At 47.5% G+C, this 19,788-nt stretch overlaps 4 protein-coding genes across 4 annotated transcripts; all 4 read left to right on the forward strand.

Moving 5' to 3' along the window:
* Positions 1–1,694: 1,694 nt before the first annotated feature.
* On the forward strand, positions 1,695–2,264 carry N7481_010172 (uncharacterized protein; the record flags this gene model as incomplete). The annotated part of the gene is made up of 1 exon (XM_057269391.1): positions 1,695–2,264. One exon carries the CDS (start codon positions 1,695–1,697, stop codon positions 2,262–2,264), a length of 570 nt encoding a protein of 189 aa, XP_057120068.1.
* Positions 2,265–4,666: 2,402 nt separating this feature from the next.
* Positions 4,667–5,288, forward strand: N7481_010173 (uncharacterized protein; the record flags this gene model as incomplete). Its single annotated transcript, XM_057269392.1, has 3 exons — positions 4,667–5,048; positions 5,102–5,229; positions 5,283–5,288. The coding sequence occupies 3 exons, from the start codon at positions 4,667–4,669 to the stop codon at positions 5,286–5,288; spliced, it is 516 nt and encodes a 171-aa protein (XP_057120069.1).
* An 896-nt stretch (positions 5,289–6,184) lies between these two features.
* N7481_010174 (uncharacterized protein) lies at positions 6,185–6,816 on the forward strand (the record flags this gene model as incomplete). Its single annotated transcript, XM_057269393.1, has 2 exons — positions 6,185–6,486; positions 6,696–6,816. The coding sequence occupies 2 exons, from the start codon at positions 6,185–6,187 to the stop codon at positions 6,814–6,816; spliced, it is 423 nt and encodes a 140-aa protein (XP_057120070.1).
* Positions 6,817–13,227: 6,411 nt separating this feature from the next.
* On the forward strand, positions 13,228–13,772 carry N7481_010175 (uncharacterized protein; the record flags this gene model as incomplete). The annotated part of the gene is made up of 2 exons (XM_057269394.1): positions 13,228–13,484; positions 13,529–13,772. 2 exons carry the CDS (start codon positions 13,228–13,230, stop codon positions 13,770–13,772), a joined length of 501 nt encoding a protein of 166 aa, XP_057120071.1.
* Positions 13,773–19,788: the final 6,016 nt, after the last annotated feature.

Genomic DNA, 19,788 nt, shown 5'->3' on the forward strand with positions numbered 1-19,788 from the left:
TCCTCTGCACTCTTTCAACATCCCCGGTGTGCTAAGATCTACGCGGTCAAAATACTGCAGAATAAAGCTCGGGATGAGCAAGGGTCCGGGAACCATGGTTCGAGCCGAAGACAGAGCCCGGATATAAAATCTTGGCTTTCGTCAGGCCCGTAAAAGATTTACGCTGAAAACAGCGAGTGTTGAGTTATTTTTGTGGATAGTGATCCTGACAATACTATATTTACCTTATTACGCAAGAGAGCCAAACAGTGGTCCAGAGTCGTGAGTCAGTTGCGTGTCCATTTCCATCCAGTCACTGAATCAGCCTTCTAGTTAGCCACTGACAGTAGATTTGACGCAGCGAGGGCGACTGGCGATGAGTACTACTGAATATACGGCACAATTATACGAAGCATGCCTACAGCATAATCTACCCTGGAATATCGATCGGCGTATATCCACCTTCCTCGAGAACTTAGAAGTCCCTGAATCTCGTCAGATAGATCTAACCACTGTGAAATGGTAGCATTATTCATGGCCGATTATTTAAACTTCAGGTTCCATTTCCACACATTTCCAATAGTTCACGTTGTATTCATCTGGATGTTACCCTGCGCATCAGCCTCTGTGAATGGATCGTACCAAGGCCATTATTTATCCTGTTCAGTTTAGCTTAGAGTACAGACAAGGGCTTATTGGTTGTGCCAAACAAATTTATCCCAGATTTCACACCGCGGTGCTTCAAAAGTCAACGGGTGACTGCCCCTGTCGTTCCATTGTGCTTAGTGGGAAAGCCATTGTGGGGTTCTGGGCCCCTATGGACTAAATACCCATGGGCGGAGAACCCTTGTATGGTTGCTGAGGAAACTAGCCCTCTTTGTGCCCTCATTTCAACTTCTTCGGCCGGTCAAAATGTCGGCGACGCTTCCATGGTAACTTGAGATATTTAGTCACGCTATGTTGAATCTTCATGATCTGGTTCAAGGACCGTCTCGAAACAGAATCTTCATTGGCAAAGATTCCCAGTTGGATATTAGAGATGAATTCATTATCTGAATGCGGTTCTTTTATTGAGAACAATGAAGGCAGATAATTGAGTGGGGACTGGGTAGTCAATCACAGATCTAAGATGTGCGGGTCTGGCGATCATGTAAAGACCCCACATCTAAGGCAATCATTTCCCTTTCCTCCGTCTCCACTTACGGCCCGCAGATCCAGGTGCGTATTGAATACTCATAATACTGATGTGAGTGCCATCAAAATCATCTCAACGAGCAATATTCTGCGTTTCGCGCTATTTCGCGCCTGCTTTCCTGGGCCCCACCCAGACCTTTATAACATGGCATCCCACAAAGTCTGCAATTATTGAGATTCTCCTCCTGTCTACTCTCAATAGCTCTCCAACGAACAAAGATATACTCGTGATGGCAAACGATCCTAGACTGTCCCGAAGTCGCACCGAGCAACATGCCGGTAGGCCGAAATCGCGCGCTGGCAGATCCGGAAACTCGTCGAATCGCTCGATCCGGTCGAAAGTCTCGGGATCTGACACTGACTCTGGTTCGTTAAGCCCAGCAACGAGCAAGATGTCCGACGTAAGTTAAACTATCTCATTCCACTTTCCGTCCCTGCCATATGCCATGGCAATCCCTATCGTCATATGGTGCTTTGCACCCATGAGAGGCCTTAGACTAACCCAATTTTAGAAATATTCCATGAAACGCTCTGTGAGGCGACGTCGAAAGTCTTCCCATCGGGAGTGTTTCAAAGTTCTAGACGATTATGAAGAGCAGGTTGAAAGAATTATCGCCGAGAGAGAAGATGGCAGAACTGCTACTTCCCAGCTCATTCAAGAGCTCCACACTGAGAAGGCTCGAGAGATATCCAACGTACACAAAGTCATTGCCGAAAAGGACACTGCAGTCGCTGAAGTTGAGCGGCTTAAGAAGGAGACTTCGCAGCTGCGGCAGCAGCTGGAGTCTACAAACACCACGTTGCAGGACCAGGTGGCATGGGACGATATACAGCCAGTCTTGCATCAGACACACGGAGAACTGATCTCCGCTGCGACTCGCTTTGGGAATTTGATCGATAGTCTTCAGAACAAACGATTGGCATCCTTCTTGCCTAGCACCGAGGTGTTCCATGGCAATTGGGCTACCACCGCTGATCCTTCGGAACCCACCGACCCTAACGCGCTTCCCGGGTTTTCCGGATCAAGCAACCCGCCGCCGTTTGACCCACAAGCTCTTACCTCGGCCAATGAGTATGGGCCATTTGCTTGAGCTCGACCGACGATCTCCCGGGGTAGGATATCGTATCTATACAAAGAAGTCTTTCCATGCCCTTTCGGATTATCCAATATTTGCTGCGGCCTCATCTTTACCATAGAAAGAAAGATAGCATCAGGTTCATTCTGTTAATAAAGTCAAACTGCGTCTTTTTCCACTACCGAATAGCGCCGATTGGAGGACACTCTAAGTGGTACTTTTGTCCTACCTCAGATCCATGGCTCCAAACTTCATACCGTTCGGGCGTACCCTTTCGTTTCCCGGGAACCGTCTCCGTCCATCTCTCAGCTTCTCTGCCTGAAGGTCTTTTTGCATGACACTATGAAGCATTCAGTTGAACCACACAAAGCTAGTAGACCGCAATTCTAGTACCCACTTCAATTTTATTAGGACGATCTAAATCGTGGAACTAAAACCTTATTCTCTTCGAATTTCGCATGCCACCCCGAAAATAAATATTGTTCTAGAGCGGGTCGCATTGTCAAAGATACATTTGAGTGGGCTGGTGCGTGTTTTCGATTCTAGAACATTCCACGGTGAGACCTATAAAATTTTCATTTAACCCAAGCCCCATAACCAATCAAGATGCTACAGGGGACGGTCCAATAATCGGAGGGATAAGGAATGATATCACGTCCGAGATCGGAGCAATTACATTTTATCGAATGCGAACATATCCGGACTCTGGCAAGCAGTAACTTCGAAATAGGGAGAACAATCACGCTCCATTTCACATTCGTCCATGTAATAGACATCAGGAGTAGGAGAAGTCTTCCTCCTAGTAGCCAGCAGAACATGACGTCTTATTCTTTGATGGCACGATCGGCCGCTGAAGATGAGTGTCACGAAATCAAAGCGCCTTGACCATTATACACATTCTGAAAACATGGGACTTGATGGTAGCTCAAAAGGTATTATCTCACTATTGGCTGATTGGTTTTCGACACTGCAGACTTTTTGTGGTCCATCGCATCTTTCATTCGAGTCTCCATGGTGGCGAGCCGGCTCAGAGCATCTTCCATATCATGCCGGATTGTCTCATTCCAAGCAACCTGTTGGTTAACAGAATTTGATAAAGATCTGTAGAGTAAAAATCAGCATTGTTTCCACCCTCTTTATCATATACTGTACTACTGACTTCATTCGGCCATCCAGACTTGATTCAGCATGTCAGTAAAAGAACAACTATTTTCAGTCTCAGCACTCACTCTGATACACATTTCAATGCAATAATGCTATGTTGTGTGGACTCTTCGGGCTCGCCCTCGGATGGAGTCTCGGGCCGACTTATCTCATTCTCAGGTTTCATCTCCCACGGTCGCCAGTAACCCTCCTGATTGTCGGCTTCAATTCCAACTTTTCTGCGTCTGACAGCTTCAGTGTTTTCGGAAGAAAACCGCAAGCCCAGCTATATGATTCACTCTAGGTCTTTGGCTCCTGGCTTCGTTGCTCGATTCGGAGGATGACAGAGATAGTGCACGTTTCAGTCTGCTTCGAAAGGTGTGCCGTCCATCGACAAGTGACAGTCTTCGACGAGAAGGCATATTTGGAATTTGGATATCAGGGCAAATAATTCCAACTTATTCTTATCTTTTTCGTTAGATCGGAATTTTGAATAGAGGAAGAAAATTGAAAAGTTAGGGACATGCTAAATACACGACCGAGCCCGGAGCGGATGGACGACCTGAGGTGGCGGAGAGATCCTGCCCCACTATCTCCGGAGATCTGATTGAAATAGCCTCCACCAATTTTAGCTTCTAGCCGGCTGCCAATTTCCAGTTTCTCTATTGGAATTAATACATCTGCAACAATGGCGTCGCGTAGACTTGACCAATCTACAATTCACTCCTATCGACGAACAGATAATATACGGAAATTGGCAGACGTTGATCAAGGAAGGAGCTAATCACCATGGCATGATAGTTGAATCCCAATGTTTAGTCGTGACGCCATGTGGCTTTACGAGTGAAGAATAGCTTTGTGTGATTCAAAGACGTTCTTTCAAGCTCTCAACATGTTACATTCGCTCTTTCGGTGAACTTTTCGGGAAACAAATCATGCCTTTCAGTTGAGCATCGTTGGATAACATCAAAAATGCCATAAATAAATGAGGATTCACGGTAGCAGAACAGAACCACGGATCAGCTCAGTCTGTCCATGTTTCTCAATGGTTACATTGGCTTATCACTTTACCGGCAAGTTCAGGCATAACCAGTGATCCCCGGGAATCAGTCAAGTATTTTGGGTAGGGTTGCCTCTAGAAACTGTCATTTCGCGACAATCATTTCAGGTGCCAAAGTTTAAAGCTCACCACGCCCACTTTCTGTGCGTTGCAAATTCCTGCAGAAGTCTCACAAGTCATATTTTCATTCACCACCGCTCCTTTTTTTCCTAAGATGTCTCAGCACAGCTCGCTAGGCTGGTCAGAATGGGAGGAGGATAATCTTCTCCCTTGGCTGCATGCAAACCGAGCTCTGTCTTGGGACGCTCGTGCTGCCGCTTATAATAAGCAGTATGGTACTAGCCGAACAGTCGAATCACTACGGGGGAAGAAATATCACATTCTTCGAAAACGCCGTCTCAATCGTGCCAAGGTATCTAGGCAGCGCTCAGTTCCAAAACGTCAGAAACGTATTCGACGGCTTGGGGGTGCAAGGAAGAGATTCCCAGCGTTCACAAATACCAAGGCTCGAAATATCGACCAGTGGGTTCAGAGAATACCTGCAGCAGAATCCACTGCTTCAGAGAACATTTCCGCCACAGAAAAGTCGCATTCCGGTACGCAGACATTTCTTCGTCGATTACTCATGCTAATTTGTTCTGTCATTTAGTGTATACTGTACCACACCGGCTCCGCATGATTCTCCACCGCAAGAATTTCAGTCCAGGTCCTGGCTTTGGGACTATGTACACCGTGTCTGCGGAACCAATAAGCTACATCTTCACCGGGAGTAAGCGGGTGAGTTTCGAAGCGACAGTATTGCTGGTACATAAGGATACCTATCAGAGCAGCTTTGATGTGCCAGTTACTTTGGACACAATATTTGATGAGTGTTCTTGCAGAATCTACTTGGTATGCGAGTTCATGAAACCTCTGCATAGTTTCCTGATAGATATTATTGTTCGAATACACATTAGAGTACTATATGAGCTCATTGTTTCTCTTCCATGTCTATCGTAGAATTTGATCTGGAGCAGGCGATCTAGTACTTCAATAGTCATATGAGGCTTTTTAAGAAGGTAGGAATGGTCCCTCGAAAGCGTGTCACTACCGAGTGAGATTTTTGCGAAGAGAGACGTGATTCCTCGAGCAGTTTCATCCATTTAAGCCAGAGGAAGCATAAGGTAGGGGTTGAACAGAGGTAACTTCGCCAGAGTTCAAAGAGGGATTACCATTCGAAGACTGAAGAATCTCCCCAGGTCCATTTATCAGAATGCCATTTCGACCCAGAATTGCAACCGTATTGAATTTCCAGTCCTGATTAAGTTCCTTATAGAGGAAGATGTTTTGCAACAAGCATAAAAAAAAACCTTTGTCCTTGTGTTTGAGTCTCTGAGTTAACCTCTGGGCTGGTTTCGAGATAGAGTTCTGTTTTTTTGAACATGTTTTGACTTCTTTGAAAGCCTAGACTATTTCCAGGGTTGTTACGTTACATGTACCTTAGAATGAAAACGGTATTTTCTCCCTAACCACAGTCCATTGGGTTTTGTTCCATGGATCCTGAGGCCAAGAAACACACACGGTAGATAATGCTGACACATGAAATCTGAAGCTCCCTTTAAATGGCATGCTCTTAGATATATTCAATGTTTCCTATTTCTAAAACTTTGACAACACTCTGCTGTTGCTTCCCAATACATCCCAATACATATCGTTCTTTTGCTTCCTGGGTGTCTCCCACTGCTATTCTATTATGAGCGACCAAGCCAATCACGTATCCAGTTACTGGATGAACAAATTGCACGCACATGTCGCTCGTGTGGACACGAATCACAACGAGGGCCGTTCAGAGAAGGGAAGAAATGGAGAGATACTTTCTGGACAAAAGCCACAAGGCACCTTTCGCGTTCGAGACAACGACATGGAGAGAATAAAGAAGCGTCGTCATGACGCAAAGCGCGACCGCAATGTCCGATTCGAAGGGGTTCCGGAAAATGGATCTGTCGACGGCTCTTTACCCTGTCAGTCTGATGATTTTCAATCTTCGGCTAATCGGTAAGTCACTACGTCTCAGAATATTGTGATGCTCTGTCTTTAGTGTCCGATATAAGATCTAACCAGTGTCTCTACAGTAGGGTGAGCAAACCAACAAAGTAAGTACTCGTGGCCAGCCTCAGCTCATATTCCGTGAAACTTCTTGGATTACGCAGTCAAGAGTCTTCAAGGTAGAAAGACGCTAATGGTTGGCTTGAAAGTTTGGATAGCAAATCCAACATGGGTTGTCCGGAAACCCTTGCTGGTGATGTGAGAATTCTAGCTCGACAGATTGGAACCCTAAAAAGGGAGATGGAGAAGATCAAGCAAATGCTGGAGAATATACAGTGAACTCTACGCGGGAAGTCAAAAGGTCATACTTTTTTTCAAGTAATGTTAGTCGATGCATAGAAATTTTGATCGTTGACCAAAGTTTCCGAAACGTATACAACGCTTTTTGAACAAGTATTTTGATGGCGTTGTTGGGCTCCCTCGCCATCAGGATTACCAGCCTCTGAGAGATGCAACAGCCTGGCAGATATCGATGCATCCGCGATTTCAATAGCAGTGGAAGACTGAATACGTATACATACTGTAGATTCCAGTACGCCAGGTGTTGAGGAAAGAACAGATCAGCTTATTACATATGTAGCGAAGGCGCTCTAGTCTCTTATTTTAGCTTACCCTGGCTTTCAGTCCCTGGGTGCAGTCCCTGGGTTTGTTTTAAAAAGCGTTTCGGGACCTTCTATAATCAATAATTATTCAATTTCGAGAGGATTGCGAGGGGATTAACCGGTTGCTGATTGGCTATGGAGACCATGAATGCTGGGCGTGACGACATAATCTTCCGACCACGGAGTCGGTGTCGACTTCTCTTCATCGGTGAGTGGTACCTCGGTCAGTTTCTGGGTGTGGGCAGACAAAGTACCCTGGTCGTCCTGTACTGGCAAGTGAAATAAAGATTTGAGCGGCATGGGGCGTTGCAGTGACTGTGACTTGCGGCGGAGAATACATTATGTCGGCTAGGCTGAGGGAAAGCATTTTTCTCTCACGGAGGCGAGAGCAAAGATTTTGCTAGAAAAGAATTCCGCGGGCGGCCAAGCGATCTGCCAAGGCGGGTCTTCCATGGAATGACTCTACATATTAGCGGCCGTGAAAACCGTTTCACATCGTTGAGCAATGTTGAGACCAATGATTTGCAAATTGATTGGCTACGGTGCGAGCGAATATTGGCAGACTTCTGGTGCCACAAGAAATTAAGCTGCCACGGCGAGAAGCCCATGGCATGCCACTTCAGTATAACCTCATGCCAACTGCTTTGAAGGCCGTTTGACCTAGGTGAAACAACGTTGATGAGAGGGATGATTTGTCATGCATCGCATCATGGCAACCACGGCTCCAGGTGGGGCGTGGCACTCCACCCACTCTCTCCGCCCCGAACTCTTGAAATGTCTTATTTCAACGTTGATAAACCGCCTCAACACCCAGCAAAAATGCTGCCGCCCGTTACGAATGTCGAGTGGAAATCTCTGGATCCGGCAAAATGTACGCAAGTGGTCGCTGCCGGAAACCCTACTCAAATTGGCATAAAGACGCTCTTTTCCCGTCGAAAAGAAAAGCAGGGCTTTCCTCCTCACAACCCCGAGCCACTCGGATGTGCGTCGCAGGATAAGCTCTGCGTTACCATAAGGTCTTCGCGGGAAAGGCCCCACGTAGTCAAGTTTGCCTCGCAGCAATGAGCCCTGTGTTGTATAAATGTGATATCACGAGCCTCCGCAGGGACTTCTGCGATATCAAGAGCCTCCGCAGGGGGACGCTGCGAAACCAAGTTCTCCCTCACAGCCTTGAGCCCTGTCATTGTATAATCTTGAGCTTCCATGCAGCCTTGAGCCCTGCGTTATCAAATTTGCGCTTTTCAGGCGACCCGTGGCGCCGCGGCCCTCGTCCTGATCCTCTGGCGATTGCAGGCACCTCTTCGTGGTGTCAGAGACTAGTATTCGAATCCTCCATGGGTACTCGAAGAAGCCAAGACCTGCTCCAAACAATCAATAGAAATCAAGAATTCAATAAGACATGGTCTAAAATGACTTCAACATTGTATGTAAATGCCACCGTGCTAGAAGGTTCGAAAAATGCACTTTGTAGCGCTCAAACACGCCCTGGGTTTCGAGAATGGACATTCTCCTCCACGTAGTGTGAAGTAGAGCATCGAGTCATGGCTAGTAGCGGGGTGGCCAATATGGGTAGCGGCTGAAATCCAAATTGGTCCATTCGTGTGGATGCGTGTCCATGCTGGCTAGCAGTGGCAACAGAATTTGTCAGAATTTGTCCGAATGTAGGGAGATGAGGAGTTTAGACGGTGAGTGGGTGGTGTGTTGATGTGTTGGTGTGTTGATGGTGAGGGCTGGAGGTGAGTGACGGTTGCGAGTTGGTGATGGGGCCCGGACCAGTGAATCATGAATCAACATGTTGATGCTCAGTGCAGTGTGACTCCCGAGCGGTGAAGTGGCGGCCAACGATAAACACCCATCGCCGTCATAGTGGGGATCTTTGTCCCCCCCACGAATGCAAAAGTTGATAAACAGTGCGAAATGATGATTTCTACATATTAGCTTCGATATGGTAGTGCATACTCCGGTCGGTCTTCTGTGTGACATTCTCTCGGCTCGAGCATCGTCGAGTGCTCTTTGGCGATATTCTATATCTGAGGTAGTGTCACTATAAGTCAACTTAATATCTGATATATATATCTCTGGACCAGTGCGAATATACATGATCGGCGGTAAAATTGGGAACGAACCACCAGAATAACAGCGATAGAAAGCCTAATTCTTCTTAACATATTTTTGTGTCGGCCTGATCGAATGAAATACACCCGTGGAGCTTCAAAACGCTGATCTTGCTGGATGTGTGCCCGTAAGAGCGGCGGATATGATCATTTGGAAAATCGCGGCTATAATCAAGCAAAAGCCGCGCGCCAGAACCTCTCTTTGCATGGTCTAATGGAATTTGCTGCATTACTTTCTAATAACGGCTCGGGTTCGATTCCTGCAGGATACATTCAGATGACCTTTCATTAGAAGACGGTTCAAAACCCGCTTGATTTTTGGGTGATGTCGTGTTTTCTGCGGTTGACTTTTACCTCTTGGCCACCTCATGATTACAATGAAACCAATTTTTTGTAGTCACTTGAGCATGCCGGCCCAAGGCAGCATCTGGCGGTATTCGGACGTGTGCCACAGGCGACGAGGTCGTGCACTGACGCGTCGCAGCGTCTCGTGTCGGGCAAACGTGACAGGCCCGCACTGACAGAAACATGGCGGCTACGTTTGAAGTCAACAAGTACGTCTTATCCACGATTTCAAACCGACCTGGCATCTTTCGAGTAATAATTGAGCAATTATAACCGTTGCGGCAATCGACTGGCCGTTCTTTACTGGGCTGCCTCTACTGATGAGTTCGTGGCGTTCGGTGATGACATCGAGAAGGGAGCATTCGATCAGCTTGTTGCCGCCTTTGGGAGGAAACAGTCATCTTCATATCAGCGATCTGGCAACATGGTCAGTTGTTTATCCCAAACTTGCAGTGATGAGAACGTGTTGCCAGCTTTGTTCGTAAAGGGGGTCATGGTCGCAGCTTTATATTGTTGTCTGCATTGGGACACGGCAAGAGCAATTTGCTGAGGGGTATACTCAATCTAGCACACATCGTTAGCTGCTGGCGCATTATCTCGTGATCGAGATGAGATCCCCTAATACCAGCCCACCAGCAGAAACCCGATTGGATCCACGGGAGCGGCCGAACCACACTTTCTCACTACTTCTCCATATTAGCATGAGTTTGGGCGATGAGAGTGGTCCAGTCTCACTGCAGCGTAGTCTGGCATCAGCATAGACAGACCAAACATGAAATAACAACCTCAGCTCACTTACATATAAGAGGGCCCAAAATTGCTCCATACAGAAGGGATGGGTGGACTTTATCTGTCAATGCATATCTCTAGGCAAACTTTCAGCCGTTTCAGTAGACAATGTTACTGGAAAATGAAGAAGAGAATAATGATATGGCGTTCTGAGGAGGGTAGAAACTGTCCTTAAGATTACTGCTCTCGTGACGAGATATCCGGAGTAGACCCAGTGCTGTGGCCTACAATGTCGCTTGCTCAACTGCAACCAGGGCCTGACAGAGCTGGCCCCCATACTGTGGCCAAAAGCTCAACTCATTCCAGATTGATGCCTTTCTCGGTAGAAACCGTGGTATTCCTCGGTGGTCTTTGATGCTCGGCTTTTATTCGTTGTAGCTGGATGATCTCAGTCGGTCTAGCATGGGTCCGGATTGTGCCGTCGTCGTGGACTGAGCCTCCAGGATCCTTTCCGCTGACACGAGCGAAATGGGAATTTCAAGTATGTGTCTTGGAATAGCAAAGTAGAAACACATTGGGAGTCAGTGGCCCGGCCAGTCGTACATCCTTGGTTTGAGGACGATGGGGAAGTGCGGCTCGGTCGTGGCGAGTGCCATGTTGACATATGTCCTATGACCAGAAAGAGGCATCAGCGATCTTTCCTGATGGACAGAGAGCACGACAAGATAAAACCTCAAGTAAATAACATCTGCACTGGGATCCGAAACGCGTCCCAGGCCACGGGAATAGGCAGAGGCAACGCACCAGGGTGATTTAGAGGATATCGAGCGACTCGTGATCGAATGGTTGCCTTTTTATACAGGGAGTCGTCAGCACAGGATGAATACCCTCCGAACCGCTGCTGATAAAAACTTACGTTGCTAGCTATTGCTGTTCGCTGCATTCTGGCAAGGTCAACGCGGTTGCCTCAGGGATGACTCCAGTCAATTACTAATCACTAGTAGGCAGCTTCTTACGGCACTTAATGACTCACCGTGCTCGTAGCTTTGATAATTTCCCAGGTCATCCAAGGTCCGTCAAATGGTTTCCTAGAGAGATAGTAGAGGAGCACTGATCTTGAGTATATTCCATGTCGGCATGTTTTCAAATGACGGGGCAGCTATGCCCACTCGTTGTTTGAAGACTTCAGAATCGAAAAATGACAGGCTAGTGCGATACAAAAGGTTAGTTGAATTATTAGTGCACGGCTTCAAGGCCAGTCCATACCGAAGTGTTGCTGGCGAAGACGAAAAGCGATCGATATCCTTTGCCCCATAGTGACAAAGGAATGCTTGAGACCGAATGTTCTGCTGGCGAGGGCTCGCGTATTTATAGCATTCCAGCCAGACATTCTGCCAGCGTCGATGCGATGATCATTGTGGATTGTGAGGGCACAAACACAGATGACTTCCCAATCGCAGCTGGCTCAACATCTCATCTTTGATTTAATACAGAATTCGAAGGCATTGTTTTTTTTCCCCTGATGACCCAGCATATTAAATGTTTTCTCAAAGTTGGTTTCGTTTAAACAGTCGCGAAAATGCCGTAGAGAAGCACCGATGACGAGTATCAACATTCATCTTTATGGTTATTACGAAGGTGAGACGGCAACCGGTCATGCCATTTCATTCCACCCACCTATGATGAGCGCTTTTTTCACTCAAAAGCGCCCCATCAATACCCTATTAAACTAGTTCTTTACCTATTGTCATACATACTTCTTCACCGGGAATCTCCTCCTCATTGGGACCTACAGTCTAAGTCAGTCAGGAATGGCTATTTCAAATTATCATCTTACTCGATTCCACGAGGGTACTTGGAGCTTTTCATTGCACAATACGCAACGGACTTCCATGGGTAAGCATTGAAGATACACCAAGGGTAAGGTGGTCCACTGATTTTCCGCGTGAGTCATCATGTCGATTGTGTTTCCGTAGAACAATTGTCTGCCATCAGCCGCATCTTTGCAGAGGCAATACACACACGAGCCTCTTGGGAAATTAAAGGACAAGGGAAAGTGGGTATTGCGACAACGAAATATGAGCCAATTAATGCTATGAAAGGCCCACATGCGCCCAAGCCTTCGGTTAGATGATTGGATGGCTCCTAGCGCTGGCTCCTAGGATCCAGTGGGTCGTCGAGATAAATGCTATCATGGGATACTAAGTTACATACGAATACAATGAGATCTACCTAAGCAAATATCGGTGCCATTAATGACCCAGGTACACCACACAGCCTCAGGTATAAATGATGATCCGAGTTTAGCCGTGAGTTCCTAGGAGCCTGTGGCTTATTGTATTCCTCTGCTATTATGGGATAGCGATCAGCAGGGTGATGGTTCGTGTTGGTCTGACGTGTTTGTGTCGTTAATCACTAGTGAAAAGGGAAATTCACAGCCTGTCTCAAAAGGATTATCCTTTTATTGCAGTAAGTGTAGAACATTCGCATGACTGTTTCAGAGTGCTCAGGAAAGGGATACTGTATGCCCGCCGGTGGTTGCGGCTCACTCAGTCGCTGTGCATTAGCCGCTTTTCCTGCAACAACCCGAAGTTATCGCATCGGCCTCTTAATTGGGCGCTCAGGAAGATTTTCAACTTCAAAAAGCACCCGAAGCTCTAAATTCTACTGACCAGGGGGCACTCACCACAAGTTCAGATGATTATGTTGGTTTTGCCATCTTAATGGTGGTTAGAGATGCGTTCCTCCCTCAACATTCTTTCTGCCCGTTCGAGAGCTCAAATTTGTCACCTTTCGGAATGATTTTGGGTATAGCACCACATGCAGGTCTTTTACTGAGGTCTGAATCCTACATTCTCTATAAATACAATCTATCTTCTCATTCCAGGTGGATATATTGAATGAGCCCGACCTATACTGTTACCATCTTGCACAAGAATTCTCAGGCCCTCTCTCTACCCTGCTTCGTGACAAACACCGAGATTATGCGCCCGTTCCTCTTTCCAATCCTCGCTATAATCTACGCAAAGAATTCTGTTGCTGGCACTCTAAGCATTGTCGATGTTGGTAGCCAGTGCATGATATGGTCTAATGATAACCATGGATGCACGGGACATTCGACTCCGTTTAGTCTACCAAAAAAAAAAAGACTGTTCGAGTGAGTACTCTAATCTAATAAAATAATGGCGAGGAGACTAACAGGTTTCTAGAATTGGGTGGAAGCGCCATTGGTAACAGTCACGACCTTCCCATGGTATCGGTTGAAGCATGCACTACGGAAAAGGGCCTGCCGGCGGTATGGATCTTATTGGAGAAGACTGGGCGAGCCACTTTCTTCAACAAGCAAGGAGATATTTCGGCCTGTACACTGAGCGATGGACTCAAAGTTGGTAGCATGTGTGATGCTGTGGATCCAGAGGTCCTCCGTAATTCGACCTTACATTGAGCCAACTAGCTGTTGTCTTTCAGCGGCAGAATCATCCAATCGTATTGGGCGCGGTGAAAGCTACATGGGGCAAAAGCACTCTCTGCTAGAGACATACATGAGGTATACACTAGCTGAGGACACAGTCCTTATGGCGCATCTGGGTTCCTCTGGACGCGAGGGAGCTATTCTCCTTTAAATTTTCTGCTTGAGATCGTGTATCTTGAGTCAGCCATAGCTTTATTTGATATAAACACCTATCTGGAGCATATTTTTCACGAATAATTATACATGAGACCCTCGCCCTTGATCCCGGAGTTTCGCGACCAAGAATCGGTCATATTTGGAAAATGGGGTATTGTCTGGAAAATGGTAACAGTCTGCTCAATTTAGAATACCTCAGGAAAACTATTTGACAACATATTACGATGACAAAGCCTGTTAATAAGCAATGCCAAGCAATTGGATGGTGAAATCGACTAGTAACGTTACGCTCTGTCGCGACACGGAGCTTACAGCCAAATTTAGACCAATCATTTCCTTTCAGGCAATGCTGGTGCATGTGTCGCGACATGTATACCATTACTAGTCGAATACACGTCCAATTGCTTGGCATTATTAGGTAAACTGCTTACAATGCTGTAATTGCATGTTAAATAGTTTTCATCCAGTATTTCAAAAATGACAGACTTATTGCGATTTCCATACCAGTACCAAATGACGATTAGTGGCCTAGATTAGACTACGAAAGCATGTGGGTCAGTCAGGGCACCGATTGGCTTAATATTCCTTGGCAGACAAAGTTGCATAGTATTGGCGGCCCAAGGCTCCTCCTGGGAGCCACCGCCTGATATCAACCAATAATTTCACAGAAAGTTTGTACGTATCTCGGCTCTTCATGGCGCTGATTAGCTCACATTGCTTGAAGTGCCTACCTTTTCCCGTGTCCATTCCGTTCCCACGAGATCGAGGTGGGTGATGCCTTATGCAAGCTTGAAGCCTGTTGTAGTTCAGAGGTATTATTTGTTATACTATTAGAGGAAAAGATGAGGCCATATATTAGCCAAGTTGACCAGAAATCAAATTGGTCTTCTGTATAGACACCACGGAACTAGTTCCGATGGTTCGCCTTGGTTCCTGATCTGTACTATCCTGATATCACAACAATTCGACTGAAGCAAGTAGCTAATCAATACTAGCAGACGATCGATAAAGACCGCCTGCCGATCTGGATTATTTATCCTAGCAGCCGGGGGCTACACTTATAGATCTTTTGGCTCAAGCGATAACTAATAGCCATGGAAAGTCGGACAACAACTGCCTGAAATCCACCCGACGGACAATTTGCGAGCGGAAGGAATTTCGGTTTTCTCACCTACTTATCATCCCAGGGTAGCCGGATGATTCACTGGGAACACCCCTACAGCTACTGCCCTGACGGTCAAGTACACTCACGTCATTGAGCGGTGAATTCGATAAAAAAGGTAGAGGAAATCTGACAATTCCCAATCTAATTGTCATTTCGGCCAGCACAGCCCTCATCCAGGCTTTGTTTGACACAGAAAAAGGTGCAATGAAGCCCTCCCGCCCTTGTTGTGTACGACGGACGCCATTCGCTGTTTCAAATCGTGCTGGCCAAACTTCTACTCTGACCCTTTGTCACAAATGTAATTGTACGGGGACAGCCCCCGGATCAATGCTCCTTCCTGTTGCAACTCATTGCATATCGGGGCATCCGAGGCAAACTTACCCCTAATTTGTTTCACGGAGGCAAATTTGCATCTAGTATCTCTATTGTGTCCTTGATGCGACTGTGGCTACATGCTTTGTTTTTTAACTTTGCCGGCCAAATTTCCGATCTGACAATATATCACGGATCCAACGTCGTATAGAGGTCTTGGGAGACATGGGTGTCAAAGAGCGTATCGAACTTCCATACAGTACAGTAAATGTATTAGAGGCAATTATGGAAGCTCATGTAGATTGTGGTTTTTGGCACCGAGTTCGTGAGGAGCACACCTGGAAGGAGCTTCCAAGGGAGCTTCCAAAGGAGCTTTCCCAGTTGGAAGTTCGATAAGAGTAGAGATTTCCTTGAGAGATCTTTGCTCTTTTGCTCGCCGAACATACCAAAGCACGGAAAGCGCAATTAAAGTACACCCCAGGATACTGCCGACGATGGGTCCAACTATCCAAGTCCTCGATAACTTTCCTGAACTATCTTTCCACGAGGGCAGATTGGCACCATTGTTTGGAGCGCTAGTTGTTACCGTTGGAGACAAATCGGATGATTTCCATTTTATGAACACCGCCCGCGCATTGACTGCGCCATGGACGCCTGGGGCGATCGTCTCTGACCCATCTGGACCAGTGGCGGTGATGACAAATTCGGTATTGGGTATAGTAAAATAGCATGGCTGTGTAGTTTCCCATTCATATTGGATGTGGCTATTCCATCTATACCCACTGAATATGATAGCTTGTATTAGCATATGGTTAAATAGGACGAATGTTTGGAAAACTACCTAGGGCAACATGTGGCCTGAGTCAAATCAAGATCTAGCAAGCTTGAACTTGCAATAGAGTAGCCGGAGGGGCAAATTGCCGGGGAAAAGAAATCACTGGCTTGGGTCTGATAGCCAGACGGGAAGCAAGAGGTCCAGTCTAACGGGCCTAGTCTAAACCAGGTTGATGTGGGGGAATTCGGCTGTGTGTCCTCCATCGGGACCGAGTTGACGTGATTTATCCATTCGGCAATTCGTGTTTCAGTGAAGCAGTTGGAGCTTGGGTAAAAAGTGGTGGTTAGGGGAACGGAGGATAAAGCGCCAATAATCGTGCTCTCTAATATGGTTGACATTATGCAGTCAAAGCAGGTGTGGAATGATACTGTATGTATGGCCTTGGGTGCTTGATTGATCAGCGAGAAACAATTGGGCACAAACTCAAAAGAAGACCAAGAATATACTTTACATATACACTCAGAACGGAATGAAGGCAAAGGGAGCGAAGGGGTAGGATGAAAAGCAAGAAAGGGGGAGGAGGTCAAAAGGAATCGAGCAGTGAGCATTCGAGGTGGGTCTGCATACATCTACCTATTGGCGCAGGTGCCACTTGGGCATGCCAAAACGCCCCTAGCTACGCATCACGTGTAATCTATTGAGTTCCATACCTCTTAGATGGAAAAATATATGGACTCTAAAATTTATCTAGAGATACATACGTTGGAAATGTCATGCTGAAGTGAAACGGCTGGCAAATCTCACCTAGCCACTGATGCTGATTGTGATCAAATGATGGGTTGTATTCGGATCTGTTGGTTGAGATCCCCTTCCTTCAAGATAATGATGCTTCTTACTGGACATCGTAAATATATCGCTTGTCGGCTCCGCGGCGTCGAAAGCGGGCTAGAAACCAAACCTTACGTCCCTCAATCAAATCCCTTTTAGGTAATATTCCACACCTTCCTTCCTAACCGCTCGGGCTATCAGAGGCCCAGAAGAATGACCTTGATATCTCCGTGGCCGCCCGCGTCGCCTTCGCCTACTTTCGTCGGGTTGGTGAATTTACATACTCAGCTGCCGAACTTCAACATAATCAACTCATTACTGCTATCAAGTTACATGAGTTGGGGGACATATCATGTTCTCCCACCATGGACCATGTCCTCCTCTATTTTAAGAGAGGCAAAACTGACCGAAACTTCGAAGCTGTCAATATTGCCCTTGCGGCGACAAGATTCAGCATGCAGAGCCGAGGATCTTTAGTACTGTAGCTTTGATCGAGGGATATATTTTGTTGATTTTTAGCTTATGTATAGAGACACAACCTCAGATATAGAATATCGCCAGAGAGCACGCGACGGTACTCAAACCACGAAAATATCGTACAGAAGGCCGATCGGAGTATGTACTACCACATTGAATCTAATATGTATAAATCATTGTTTGGCACTGTCTATCAACTTTTGCATTTAGGAGCAAAGATCCCAACATGGCGGGAATGGTTTACCGTTGGCCGACACTCACCGCCCGGGAGTCACCCGCACTGCCCATCAACCTGTTGATCACGAATCACTGGTCCTGTTGAATATTGTTGTGATATGAGGCTGGTGCAGATCAGGAACCAAGCCGAACCATCGGAATTAATCCCGAAGTATGTATACGAAGAACTAAGTTGATTGGAAATCAACTTGATCTTCTTGTTGTATATATAGCCTCATGTTCCCTCTGAACGTACATATAACTTAACACAATTTATACCTCTGAACTACAACAGGTTATGAGCCCGGCAGCAACTCTCGGATGCCGTCTCTACTCATCTGAGAATCATCTTGATTACTACAACAGATTACTATATATCTACCCCGCTTTCACAACCATCACTATGTCTGCTCTGGTTCACGACTCGCCCGATCGAGCCGTCACGGCCATCGAGCCTCTAACAGGAAGCGACAACTTTGCGACCTGGAAACGTCTCATGACCTCCTACCTCAAAGCGAGGCAGGTCTGGGATGTCGTGTCGGGCGACCTTGAGCGTCCTGTCTGCTCATTCAAGTACGCCAAACCGATTACGGCGGACATCCACTCGTTAGTGGAACCGCACCTCAACGGGGCGGTGAGGCAACGCGCGATTGAGGCGCGCCTCGAAGTGGAGGTCCAGGCATTCGAGCGCCATCGTGAATGGTCGCGCCGCGAGGCCGAAGCCTACCACACCATCTTCCGGTATCTGTCCCCCCCATATCAGTATCCATGTCGCGGGGCTGGAGACATCCCGCGACCTCTGGAATGATCTCGAAGAACGCTACCGGCGGATGGAACTCGCCACGTTCTGCGAGCTGTTCGCCCAGCTGCGCGAGACCACCGGCGAGCGCTGCGGCAGTGCACGTGAATTCGTCGATCGTGTACGGATGCTAGTCCATCGATTGAATGCGATCGCCCCTGGATCCATCGGCGACAAAGCGCACATTGCAATCCTACTGACGCAGATCGGACCGGAATACATCCTGATTGTGGATGCGATCCAAAATGACAAGGATCCTGTCAACCCGGCAAATATTGGCAACCGTCTAGCAAATGCTGAGCAGACGGTGCAGCGAAAGGACGCCGCAACGTTCCCGCAAAGAGTGTCTGGTGGAACGAGTAACCCTTCGATCAATACGGTGCAGAAGAACACCAAGAAATGCAATTACTGCAGAAAGCGCGGCCATGTAGTCGCGGACTGCTGGAAGAAACAGCGTGAACTACAGCAACCGCCCAGGGACCATGCCCTGAAGGCTGAACGGAGTGCTTCCGGCTCACCAAGAAACAATTTACAAAATATACCATCAAGCCAGATGGGAGATCGGCAGGGCCCGCCGACTTCCAAGAGACCGCGGATCAATATCGTGAGGGCGAGGGTGACGACTCTCTATACCCACGCACCGTCACTCCGGTGGATCCTGGACTCGGCCGCCACTAGCCACATCTGCTGGGACCGGAGCTGCTTCAGCAGTCTTCGGCCTCATCGCGAGATGTTGGACACGGCGGGCGATCCAGTGGAAGCCGAAGGGATTGGTACGGTGAAACTCACGCTCCGGGGGAAGTTCAACCAACCCCTGGTGTTAAAGAATGTGTACTTCGCGCCACGCGTTGGGATGAACCTGATCAGCGTGCCGAAGCTGTTACGAGACCGCTATTCGGTGGTGGCGCACCCGCAGAACGTCTTTGTGCAACGCCGAGGACGGACGGTGGGGACCGCCTACCATGCGGAGGAGGATCTACTGATCCTGCGGTGCCAAGTGAGCAAGAGATTCCGAGAGCGAGTCCAACTGGCGAGGGCGCCGGCGACCGATGACCATGCAGATTCCCTGGAACCGCAGGCGGTGGCCATGGACGTCGACGACCCTCAGGAGTCAAGTGACGTAGAATGTACAGCGTCAACCTCTGAACTCGGTGGTGAAGCTGTGATACTCGAAGCAGATGCGAGCACAGGAGTGGACCAGGCCTCCGAAGCGTTGTGGCACGCTCGGATGGGACATCTGAACCGGGGCGACTTGAGGATG

The sequence above is a fragment of the Penicillium waksmanii genome, assembly GCF_028829765.1.
Source record: "Penicillium waksmanii strain IBT 27052 chromosome Unknown utg000008l:1.0-5622682.0:1.0-5626561.0, whole genome shotgun sequence".
Classification (NCBI taxonomy): domain Eukaryota; kingdom Fungi; phylum Ascomycota; class Eurotiomycetes; order Eurotiales; family Aspergillaceae; genus Penicillium; species Penicillium waksmanii.